Below are 12,500 nucleotides of genomic sequence, written 5' to 3' on the forward strand. Positions count from 1 at the left end.
TAGGTTAGCCACGGGAAATGCTGGCGTTAAGGGCATAACGGGTGGGATGATCCTTGAAGGGGGTTGGTGGAAGTCAGCGTGGACCTGAGGAGCAGAATAGCCTGCTCCCATAGGAGCGATTAAACAGCAAGAGGAGACAGGTTGGCAGAAAGGGTGGGCGGTGCCAATGTCATTCTGCTGTGGTGGGGGGGTGCGGGGGGAAGGGGGGAGCTGAGAGCGGGCACACTTTGGGCACAACATTGAAGAAGGGCAGCACGAAAGGGAGGGTAGGTGGATCGATCGCCCAACCATGGGGAGGCTAACAAATGCGCCTGAGGAATCCCTCCCCCGTCTTCGAAGCCCCCGTCCATCCAATTGGCCGCTCAATGGCTGCATTGAGCCATTGGCCTAACGTCCAAAACGCCCCCTTCCCCCAAATTGGACGCTTGGAAAGCCAGCCAGATTTCTTCGCCTGGTCTTTTCCCGGCCTTAGCTCGCTGCGTGTGCTTTTGCGCGGCGGGGGAGGGTTTAGCGCACGTAATCCTCAGGACGTACCTGTCCGTGCAGATCGGTGTTCAGCAGCATAAGGGCACAGGTGATAGTGTGGACTGCGTCTGCAGGAATGAAAGGAAACAGGGTGCGAGAGATTTGCGGTCTGTCTCGTCACAAAAACTTCGCCTGCACCAACACCCGCCGCCCCCCTCCACCCACCAAACCGAACTCAAACGCGTGACAGGTATCCCCTGCTTTTCCAAAGCTCGCTTTAGGCCGCTGCGCTTGTGTGGAAAACTGACACTGGTGCCACGGTTCAACTAAAGCAACCCAAAGAGGATTTTCGCGAAAAAGACCAATTAATGTCCCCACGTAAACGAAGGCTTCGTCGCCTGACGCCCTTTTGGCTCCCAAAAAGGGATTTGCTCGGCTTTCGAAACCCGCATTCCCGAGGACGGGGCTGTCTCGCTCACGTCCCTCAGCCGAGGAAGGTTGCCCTGGCGACGGAGGAGCGAAAGGCCGATCCCTGGGACTGACGGAGACGAGCCGGGTCAGCGTTCCGTTCGCCGTCGAATCTGAGCGGGACGGGAGAGATTCCCGAGCCCCGGCTCACCTCGGCTGCGGAAGGCCTCTGGATTGCACCGCTGAAAGCGGCCGGAGAAGTGGTCCAACACTCGCTCGCGCTCCTGTGTCTCTCCAGTCAGGACGAACGCCGTCAGGAATTTCCTGCGATGGCGGGGGGGGGAGAGAAACAGTCAGAATCGTCGGAGTGCACACTCATGAAGCCCCGACGCCATCCCAGAGGGCGGGGAAAACGCCCCCCCTCGCCATTTCGGCGTGCTGCGGCCTAGCGAGTCCAAAAAAGCCTTACCTCAGAGCTTGATCGAGAGACATCTCGCAGAAGTCAAACAGTTGCAGGTATTCCTCGGCCAACATTTGACTGAACTCGTTGCTAGAGCGACGGAGGGGAAAAAAAATACCGTCAAGTCACAGGTAGATAGGATAGTGAAGAAGGCGTTTGGTATGCTTTCCTTTATTGGTCAGAGTATTGAGTACAGGAGTTGGGAGGTCACGTTGCGGCTGTACAGGACATTGGTTAGGCCACTGTTGGAATATTGCGTGCAATTCTGGTCTCCTTCCTCTCGGAAGGATATTGTGAACAGGTTCAGAAAAGATTTACAAGGATGTTAGAGGGTTTGAGCTATAGGGAGAGGCTGAATAGGCCGGGGCTGTTTTCCCTGGAGCGTCGGAGGCTGAGGGGTGACCTTATAGAGGTTTATAAAATCATGAGGGGGCACGGATAGGGTAAATAGACAAGGTCTTTTCCCTGGGGTGGGGGAGTCCAGAACTAGAGGGGCATAGGTTTAGGGTGAGAGGGGAAAGATATAAAAGGGACCTAAGGAGCAACTTTTTCACACAGAGGGTGGTACGTGTATGGAATGAGCTGCCAGAGGAAGTGGTGGAGGCTGGTACAATTGCAACATTTAAGAGGCATCTGGATGGGGACATGAATAGGAAGGGTTTGGAGGGATATGGGCCGGGTGCTGGCAAATGGGACTGGATTAATTGAGGATAGCTGGTCGGCATGGACGGGTTGGACTGAAGGGTCTGAGGAACGAGAGGAGAGAGGAAAGAGAGGAGAGAAAAAGGGAAAGTGAATGAGCGGGAAAGAGAGAAAGGGAAAGAGTGAGAGTGAGAGAAAAAGGGAAAAAGTGAGAGAGAAAAGTAGAGTGAGAGTGAGAGAGAAAGGGAAAGAGTGAAACGAAAGGGAAAGTAAGTGAGAGTGAAAGAGAGAAAGGGAAAGAGTGAGTGAGAGAGAGAGAGAAAGAAAAAGAGAGTGAGAGAAAAAAGGAAAGAGAGAGAGAAAGGGAAAGAGAGAGAGAGACAGAGTGAGAGAGGGGAAGAGAGCGAGGGAAGGGGAAGAGAGAGAGAGTGAGAGAGATCGAGGGAATGAGAGAGTGAGTGAGAGAGAGAAAACCAGAGAGTCAGTAAGAGAGTGAGAGAGCTCGGGCACAAGGTTTGGTAATCCACCCATTCAGCAGAAAGCCGTGGAAAATCATTGAGGTCCCAACAGCCAGAGGGATAGATGTCCCATGGTAGATATCCCCCACCCGCTCCCCCTTTCGGAGATGGGTGGACCTACTTCTTATCCAGGTAGGGGGCCACCTCAGTCCTCTGGAAACCGTCCAGATGGTACAGTTTCGAAGCCAGTTGCTTGGCCACCTCCCGGTCCTGCCTACCGCCATTAGCCAGCAGAGCCTTGAGGTCAGCCGTTTCCATGGTGACGCCCGTCTCCATGTCCATCCCCACCAGGTTGCTGTGTTAAGGCAAACAGGAAAGGCCAAAGGTCAGGGCAGAGGCACAGAGAAAGAGAGAGAGAGACGCCAATAGTCCAGGTTCAAATCCCGCCTTGGCTAACTTACCACAAAAGGCCTGTCTTTCTCAACTTCCTAGGCCTATTGAGTGCTCATACTAACCCGCCACCTGTCACCCCTCTCCCTCTTTGTCTCTCTTTCTCTCATTCTCACTCAATCTCTCTCACATTCCCAAAAAAATGTGCAGGTTAGGTGCCAAATCAGGGGTAAATATAGGGGAGGGGAATGGGTCTGGGTGGGTTGCTCTTCGGAGGGTCGGTGTGGACTTGTTGGGCCAAAGGGCCTGTTTCCACACTGTAGGGAATCTAATCTAATCTAACCTCGCACTCTTAGATTAGATTACATTACTTACAGTGAGGAAACAGGCCCTTCAGCCCAACGAGTCCACACCGACCCGCCGAAGCGCAACCCACCCAGACCCATTCCCCTACATTTACCCCTTCTCCAAACACAATGGGTAATTTAGCATGGCCAATCCACCCTAACCTGCACATTCCTGAGCACTATGGGTAATTTAGCATGGCCAATCCATCCTAACCTGCACATCCCTGAGCACTATGGGTAATTTAGCATGGCCAATCCACCCTAACCTCCACATCTCTGAGCACTATGGGTAATTTAGCACGGCCAATCCACCCTAACCTCCACATCTCTGAGCACTATGGGTAATTTAGCATGGCCAATCCACCCTAACCTCCACATCTCTGAGCACTATGGGTAATTTAGCATGGCCAATCCACCCTAACCTGCACATCCTTGAGCACTATGGGTAATTTAGCATGGCCAATCCACCCTAACCTGCACATCCCTGAGCACTATGGGTAATTTAGCATGGCCAATCCATCCTGACCTGCACATCCCTGAGCACTATGGGTAATTTAGCATGGCCAATCCACCCTAACCTGCACATCCCTGAGCACTATGGGTAATTTAGCATGGCCAATCCACCCTAACCTGCACATCCCTGAGCACTATGGGTAATTTAGCATGGCCAATCCATCCTGACCTGCACATCTTTAGACTGTGGGAGGAAAACAGAGGCTGGGGGTGAGGGGAGGGGTGGGGTGAGGGGAGGGGTGAGGAAACCCACACAGACACGGGGGGAGAATGTGCAAACTCCAAACAGACAGTCGCCCTGAGGCTGGAATCGAACCTGGGTCCCTGGCGCCGTGAGGCAGCCGTGCTAACCACTGAACCATTGCACTCCAAGGTAACCTCCTTCGCTGTCCTCCCCATCCCCTCACCCCCAGCCTCTGAGTGACCTGCGGGTCTCGACGAAATTGCGACTCCAAACGTGAACGCTGCGTCTCTCTCCCACACTCCGCAGAGCTTCGTCGGCTAAACTCTTGCCCTTACCTTCCAGCGGCGCTCCCTCCGCTCCCCTCCTCGCCCACTTCCCCGAGACGTGGTTCCCGCTCCTCCTCATCCGAGGCGACGGGGCCGCTTTCCCCGGCCCCTGCTCCCCAGCCCGACCCTCGACCTAGCAGGCTGGCGGGAGGCTGAGTAGGCCGGACTCCGAGGATCTCGCTCACCAGGGGATCGTGGGCACCGAGGGGCGACAGGGCATCGGGGACGGTCGCGGTGTAGGCACCTTGGGGGAAGAAAGGGGTGGACGGTTAGAGGTGGACGCAGAGAGTAGCCATCCCCGCAGGAAGTGTTATGCCTTGACGACAAGTCCCTCCTGCTAACTGAACCACCCAGAAAAGTTCCCCTCATAATCTGTTAAAAGTAGAACAGCCAGAGAACTCCCCAAATTCCATGGGGAGCTATGGGTAATTTAGCGTGGCCATTCCACCCTAACCTGCACATCCCTGAGCACTATGGGTAATTTAGCATGGCCAATCCACCCTAACCTGCACATCCCTGAGCACTATGGGTAATTTAGCATGGCCAATCCACCCTGACCTGCACATCCCTGAGCACTATGGGTAATTTAGCACGGCCAATTCACCCTAACCTGCACATCCCTGAGCACTATGGGTAATTTAGCATGGCCAATCCACCCTGACCTGCACATCCCTGAGCACTATGGGTAATTTAGCACGGCCAATTCACCCTAACCTGCACATCCCAGAGCACTATGGGTAATTTAGCACGGCCAATCACACTAACCTGCACATCCCAGAGCACTATGGGTAATTTAGCACGGCCAATTCACCCTAACCTGCACATCCCTGAGCACTATGGGATAATTTAGCATGGCCAATCCACCCTAACCTGCACATCACTGAGCACTATGGGTAATTTAGTGTGGCCAATCCACCCTAACCAGCACATCCCTGGGCACTATGGGTAATTTAGCACGGCCAATCCACCCTAACCTGCACATCACTGAGCACTATGGGTAATTTAGTGTGGCCAATCCACCCTAACCAGCACATCCCTGGGCACTATGGGTAATTTAGCACGGCCAATCCACCCTAACCTGCACATCACTGAGCACTATGGGTAATTTAGCGTGGCCAATCCACCCTAACCTGCACATCCCTGAGCACTATGGGTAATTTAGCATGGCCAATCCACCCTAACCTGCACATCACTGAGCACTATGGGTAATTTAGTGTGGCCAATCCACTCTAACCTGCACATCCCTGGGCACTATGGGTAATTTAGCATGGCCAATCCACCCTAACCTGCACATCACTGAGCACTGTGGTTAATTTAGCATGGCCAATCCACCCTAACGTGCACATCCCTGAGCACTATGGGGTAATTTAGCATGGCCAATCCACACTAACCTACACATGCCTGAGCACTATGGGTAATTTAACATGGCCAATCCACCCTAACCTGCACATCCCTGAGCACTATGGGTAATTTAACATGGCCAATCCACCCTAACCTGCACATCCCTGAGCACTATGGGTAATTTAGCATGGCCAATCCACCCTAACCTGCACATCCCTGTGCTCTATGGGATAATTTAGCACGGCCAATCCACCCTAACCTGCACATCCCTGAGCACTATGGGTAATTTAGCATGGCCAATCCACTCTAACCTGCACATCCCTGAGCACTATGGGTAATTTAGCACGTTCAATCCACCCTAACCTGCACATCCCTGAGCACTATGGGATAATTTAGCATGGCCAATCCACACTAACCTGCACATCTTTGTGACTGTGGGAGGAAACCGGAGCACCCAGAGGAAACCTACGCAGACACGGGGGGAGAATGTGCAAACTCCACACAGACAGTCGCCTGAGGGTGGAATTGAACCCGGGTCCCTGGTGCTGTGAGGCAGCAGTGCTAACCACTGAGCCACTGTGCCGCCCCATTTACAACTCTACGTCTGTTTTCCTCTTCAAGGTCTGTTCCCTACTTCCCACTCTACAACAATAGAGTTCAATCCAGGCAAATGTGAGTTGACGCACTTAGGCAAGACTAATTCTCGAGCAAATTATACAGTGAACGGAAGAGCCTTGGAAAAAGGTGATGAGCAGAGGGATCTGGGAGTGCAGGTCCATTGTACCCTGAAGGTGGCTGCACAGGTGGATAGAGTGGTCAGGAAGGCATATGGTATGCTTGTCTTCATCCGACGGGGCATTGAGTGTAAGAGCTGGAAGGTCACGTTAAAATTGTACAAGACATTGGTTCGGCCGCATACCGTGTACAGTTCTGGTCGCCACATTACCAAAAGGATGTGGACGCTTTGGAGAGGGTGCAGGGGAGGTTCACCAGGATGTTGCCCTGGTATGGAAGGTGCTCGCTATGAAGAGAAGCTGAGTAGGTTAGGATTGTTTTCATTAGAAAAAAGGAGATTGAGGGGGGACCTGATTGAGGTTTACAAAGTCATGAAGGGTATCGACAGGGTGGATAGAGACAAGCTTTTTCCTCAGGGTGAAGGATTCAATAACGAGAGGTCATGCTCTCAAGGTGAGAGGTGGAAAGTTTAAGGGGGAATGCACGCGGCAAGTACTTTACTCAGACGGTGGTGGGCGTTTGGAACGCGTTACCAGCAGGGGTGGTAGAGGCAGGGGCGGTAGATTCATTCAAGATGTGTCTGGACAGATGCATGAGTAGGTGGGGAGCAGAGGGATACAGATGCTTAGGAATTGGGCGATAGGTTTAGATAGTAGATTTGGATCGGCTCAGGCTGGGAGGGCCGAAGGGCCTGTTCCTGGGCTGTAAATTTTCTTGATCCAATGGAAGTCCCAATTAAATTTATGCCAACTTAGTTTTCAAAACCACACGGCAACTGGCATCTCTGAAGTCCTCCTTTCTCTGGTCAGAGATCTCCCTGGGTCATCTTTGGTCTTTCGTCGCAAAGATGTTTCACATGAAAAAAGTACCTTTGACAGAGTGTGTTCTGGACGGTAGTCTTTCTCTCTCTCTCTCTCTCTAGATGGCAGGTTGTTGCTGTCTCTCTCTCTCTCTCTCTCTGGCTAACTCTCAAAAATGCCACCTTATTTACACCCCAAACATTGGACTGTCTCATCTGTTCGATGTTGCCAAAACGGTTAAATTCGAACTGGATTGGATTTTTTAGTATCCTGGGGCATACTTTTAAATGGTTTGGTTATAACCGAATGGTGGTCAACGCCAATGAGGGATCTTCTTCACAGCCGAATGTTACATATCGTCAATTTTCCGGCGCACTCTGAGACTGCTACCCAATCGCACGGTAGGTGGCTACAAACTCTCAATGTCCAAACTGCCTTCACTCTCTCTCAAAGGCGCAGTACACGCCTTCAACGTCAAAGCAAAGCAGCAAACTAGGGGAGTTCATGCCTCACAAGCCTTACTGAATCTTTTCATGTGATGACAACACACATTGATGAAGGTAGAGCTGTGGATGAGGTGTATATGGACTTTGGCAAGGTTTCCCCACGGTAGGCTCATTCAGATAGTAAGGAGGCAGGGGATACAGGCTGTCTGGGTAGAGGATTGGCTGGCCTATAGAAAACAGAGGGTGATGGTAGATGGTATTCGGCCTGGAGCTGGATGACCAGCGGTATTCCGCCGGGATCGGTTCTGGAACTTCCACACTTTGTGATTTTTATGAATGACTTGGATGAGGGTGGGTTAGTAAGTTTGCCGGTGACACGAAGGTTGGCGGATCGCGCCAAGGGCTGTTGGAGGCTGCAACAAGACATTGACAGGAGGCAGAACTGGGCTGAGAAGTGGCAGATGGAGGTCAACCTGGATAAACACCAAGTGATCCGTTTCAGGAGGTCAAATTCGCAAGGATTCTAGTGCAGTGTGGAGGAACAGAGGGAGCTTGGGGTCTGTAGATCCCTCAAAGTTGCCACCCGAGTTGATAGGGTTGTTCAGAAGGTGTACGATGTGTTGGCTTTCATGAGCAGGGGGATTGAGTTTAAGAGCCGCGAGGTTATGCTGCAGCTCAATAGAGCCCCTGGTTGGACCACACTTGGGATATTGTGTTCAGTTCTGGTCGCCTCATTACAGGGAGGATGTGGAAGCTTTAGAGAGGGTGCGGAGGGGAGATTTCCCAGGTTGCTGCCAGGATTGGAGGGCAGGTCTTATGAAGGAAGGTTGAGGGAGCTAGGGCTTTTTTCATTGGAGTGAAGAGGGATGAGAGGTGACTTGATAGAGGTGTACAAGATGAGGAGATAGAGTGAATAGTCAGAGAATTTTTCCCAGGACAGAAATAGCTATTACGAGGGGGGCATAATTTGAACGTAATGAGAGAAAGGGTTTGGGGGAGATGTCAGAGGTCGGTTCTTTACACAGAGAGTGGTGGGAATGCACTGCCAGCGGTGGGAGTAGAGTCAGAGACAGTAGGGACATTTAAGTGACTCTTAGCTAGGCCCGTGGATGATAGTGAAATAAAAGGTGTGCAGATTAGTCTGATCTTGGAGTAGGATAAATGGATGGCACAACATAGAGGGCCGAAAGACTGAGCTGTATTGTTCTCTGAATCCGCCACTTACCTGCGTCTTGACTACCAGACGGCAAAGGCTTCTCACTTCTACTAGGCCTCTGCAGCTCACTGGAGGTCACCTGACCTCCGAAGGGGAAATGGAGGGGAACCTGCACCAAGAGAAATGAGACAGGGGTCAGTTGTTTTCAACCTCTGACCTCACGAGAGGTTTGTTTTTTTTTTCCGGGCCTAAACAGGAAAGGCCTTAAGTTAAGTAAGGCTGACTGACAAAACAGCCACGCGACATTCCAACCCTGGGCACTGACACTTCCCTCGCTTATTCCTCCCTTCCCTCGAGTAGGCCCGTCCCAGTCAGCACAAAATGGCTGCCTGTGGGACCTCGGTTGACGTAAAAATGGCCGCAGTGGATCGGGACCTTCATGAGAAGATAATAAAAGCATTAAAAATAAAAAAAAAAATCATACATCTTATTAAAGAGCAGCAAAGGATGTTAGGCCTCTACTCACACCGAGGTTGGGCAAGGGAACACTCAGCAGAGGCAGCGGTCGGAGTCCTGCCCTGATTAGCCTCCCCCGAACATGTCACATTGCATTCAATTCAAAACTCCACCCGCCCCCCCCCCCCCCACCCCCGATTCGGCCGAGAGACGTGTGGGTGCGACCCACAAAGCCAGTGAGCTGCAGCAAAGGAGGACGTTGGTGGTTGTTTCCCGTGTTCAGCCACACACCGAACGTCTCGAGAGGACTGGGCATGATGTTTCAAATCCGTGCCCAGCTGGCTTCTCACCTCTGGGTCACCTATTCGGGTCAAGAGACGGTCACCATGTCGCGAGTAACCGATGCCAACCTTCCAAGGGACAGAGACGTTCAGTGATGGTTAGAAAGGATCTAACCATCGCCTCCTTGATGTTCAATGGTGATACCATCACTGAATCCCCCCACTATCAACATCCTGGGGGTTACCGTCTCCAACAAGAGAGAATCTAACCATGGCTCCCTTGACGTTCAATGGCATCACTGTCACTGAATTCCCCTCCCCCCCCCCCCCTCACTATCAACATCGCCCCCTTGACATTCAATGGTGTTACCATCACCGAAACACCCCACTATCAACATCCTGGGGGTTACCGTTTTCCAACAAGAGAGAATCTAACCATCGCTCCCTTGACGTTCAATGGCATCACTGTCACTGAATTCCCCTCCCCCCCACTATCAATATCGCCCCCTTGACATTCAATGGTGTTACCATCACCGAAACACCCCACTATCAACATCCTGGGAGTTACCATCTCAAACAGGAGAGAGAATCTAACCATCGCCCTCTTGACATTTAATGGCGTCACCATCACAGAATCCAACCCCCATCTCCAACAAGAGAGAATCTAACCATTGCCCCCTTGATGTTCAATGGTGTTATCGTCACTGAATCCCTCCACTATCAACATCCTGGGGGTTACCGTCACCAACAAGAGAGAATCTAACCATCGCCCCCTTGATGTTCAATGGCGTTACCATCACTGAATCCCCCCATTATCAACATCCTGGGGGTTACCATTATCAAAGACCTCTTCCTGCTCTGGTTTGGTCTTTTCCACCCTCTTCCATCAGGCAGTTTGAAAACACATACTCTCCCTCTCTCTCTGCACCGTCTTGGATTCCCCACACTGTTCTGCTACCCTCCCGTCGCAGTTTGGACAGGAGTGTCTGGTTGGACAACACACAAAACCAGCGCATGTCACCGTCTCTCGGTCCACGTGGTCAGCCGCTCCGTTGGCCTGGTAAATTCAGAGTTGCTTGCCCTGAGGGGGAGGGGAGGGTTTCTGCGCTTTTGACGAGAGCGGGGTGAAAGGCCGGGAATCCTGCAGCGGGTAACTCCCCCCAAAGCCGTCAAGCGCGGGGATAGATCACTCCAGAGATCGGAAACTTCAAAAGTGCATCGAGAGCCCATTAGAAAGCCGACCAACCACAGGAGCGCCATCACAGATCGAGCCGTTTCCTCGAATCCCGTTCATCTCTTTTTCATTTTGACTGAATTCTAAAAAAAGAGACCTTGGAGTGCAGGTTCATCGCTCCTGGAAAGTGGAGTCGCAGGTAGATAGGATAGTGAAGGCAGCGTTTGGTATGCTTTCCTTTATTGGTCAGAGTATTGAGTACAGGAGTTGGGAGGTCGTGTTGCGGCTGTACAGGACATTGGTTAGGCCGCTGTTGGAATATTGTGTGCAATTCTGGTCTCCTTCCTATCGGAAAGATGTTGTGAAAGGGTTCAGAAGGATGTTGGAGGGTTTGGGCGACAGGGAGAGACTGAACAGGCCGGGGCTGTTTTCCCTGGAACATCAGGGGTTGAGGGGTGACCTAATAGAGGTTTATAAAATTATGAGGGGGCATGGATAGGATAAATAGACAAGGTCTTTTCCCCTGGGGTGGGGGAGTCCAGAATAAGAGGGGCATAGGTTTAGGGTGAGAGGGGGAAAGATATAAAAGAGATTTAGGGGGCAACCTTTCACCCAGAGGGTGGTAGTGATCTCTCTCTCTCTCTCTCTGCACCATCTCTGGATTCCCCACGCTGTTTGGCTACATTGACGCACTTTGGACAGGAGGATGTGATTGGACAGGGGGATGTGATTGGACAGGGGGATCTGATTGGACAGGGGGATGTGACTGGTCAGGGGGATGTGATTGGACAGGAGGATGTGACTGGACAGGGGGATGTGATTGGACAGGAGGATGTGACTGGTCAGGGGGATGTGATTGGACAGGGGGATGTGATTGTGATTGGACAGGGGATGTGATTGGACAGGGGGATGTGACTGGTCAGGGGGATGTGATTGGACAGGGGGATGTGACTGGACAGGGGGATGTGATTGGACAGGAGGATGTGACTGGTCAGGGGGATGTGATTGGACAGGGGGATGTGATTGGACAGGGGGATGTGATTGGACAGCGGGATGTGATTGGACAGGGGGGTGTGACTGGACAGGGGGGTGTGACTGGACAGGGGGGTGTGACTGGACAGGGGGGTGTGACTGGACAGGGGGGTGTGGTTGGACAGGGGGATGTGATTGGACAGGAGGATGTGATTGGACAGGGGGATGTGATTGGACAGGGGGATGTGATTGGACAGGAGGATGTGATTGGACAGGGGGATGTGATTGGACAGGGGGATGTGATTGGACAGGGGGATGTGATTGGACAGGAGGATGTGATTGGACAGGGGGATGTGATTGGACAGGGGGATGTGATTGGACAGGGGGATGTGATTGGACAGGGGGATGTGATTGTGATTGGACAGGGGATGTGATTGGACAGGGGGATGTGATTGGACAGGGGGATGTGATTGGACAGGAGGATGTGATTGGACAGGGGGATGTGATTGGACAGGGGGATGTGATTGGACAGGGGGATGTGATTGGACAGGAGGATGTGATTGGACAGGAGGATGTGATTGGACAGGAGGATGTGATTGGACAGGGGGATGTGATTGGACAGGGGGATGTGATTGGACAGGGGGATGTGATTGTGATTGGACAGGGGATGTGATTGGACAGGGGGATGTGATTGGACAGGGGGATGTGATTGGACAGGGGGATGTGATTGTGATTGGACAGGGGATGTGATTGGACAGGGGGATGTGATTGGACAGGAGGATGTGATTGGACAGGAGGATGTGATTGGACAGGGGGATGTGATTGGACAGGGGGATGTGATTGGACAGGGGGATGTGATTGGACAGGGGATGTGATTGGACAGGGGGATGTGATTGGACAGGGGGATGTGATTGGACAGGGGGATGTGATTGGACAGGGGGATGTG

At 52.2% G+C, this 12,500-nt stretch overlaps 1 protein-coding gene across 5 annotated transcripts in view; it reads right to left on the reverse strand.

Moving 5' to 3' along the window:
* The window catches only part of LOC122548060 (uncharacterized), a 101,685-nt gene that overhangs the window by 47,158 nt on the left and 42,027 nt on the right, over positions 1 to 12,500 (reverse strand). For all 5 annotated transcript variants that reach the window (XR_015754912.1, XM_087984428.1, XM_087984425.1 and 2 more), the window contains 6 exons: positions 8,741 to 8,840; positions 4,203 to 4,437; positions 2,615 to 2,788; positions 1,343 to 1,423; positions 1,085 to 1,197; positions 535 to 593 (listed from right to left, as the gene is read on the reverse strand). Coding sequence is in view for 4 of the 5 variants with exons in the window: in XM_087984428.1 (XP_087840554.1) it covers positions 535 to 593; positions 1,085 to 1,197; positions 1,343 to 1,423; positions 2,615 to 2,788; positions 4,203 to 4,437; positions 8,741 to 8,840 (762 nt within the window). In the remaining variant the exon portion in view is untranslated. The remainder of the gene's footprint in view (positions 1 to 534; positions 594 to 1,084; positions 1,198 to 1,342; positions 1,424 to 2,614; positions 2,789 to 4,202; positions 4,438 to 8,740; positions 8,841 to 12,500) is intronic.

The sequence above is a fragment of the Chiloscyllium plagiosum genome, unplaced genomic scaffold, assembly GCF_037043375.1.
Source record: "Chiloscyllium plagiosum isolate Xiang-an unplaced genomic scaffold, Cpla_swu_hap1 HiC_scaffold_48, whole genome shotgun sequence".
Taxonomy (NCBI): domain Eukaryota; kingdom Metazoa; phylum Chordata; class Chondrichthyes; order Orectolobiformes; family Hemiscylliidae; genus Chiloscyllium; species Chiloscyllium plagiosum.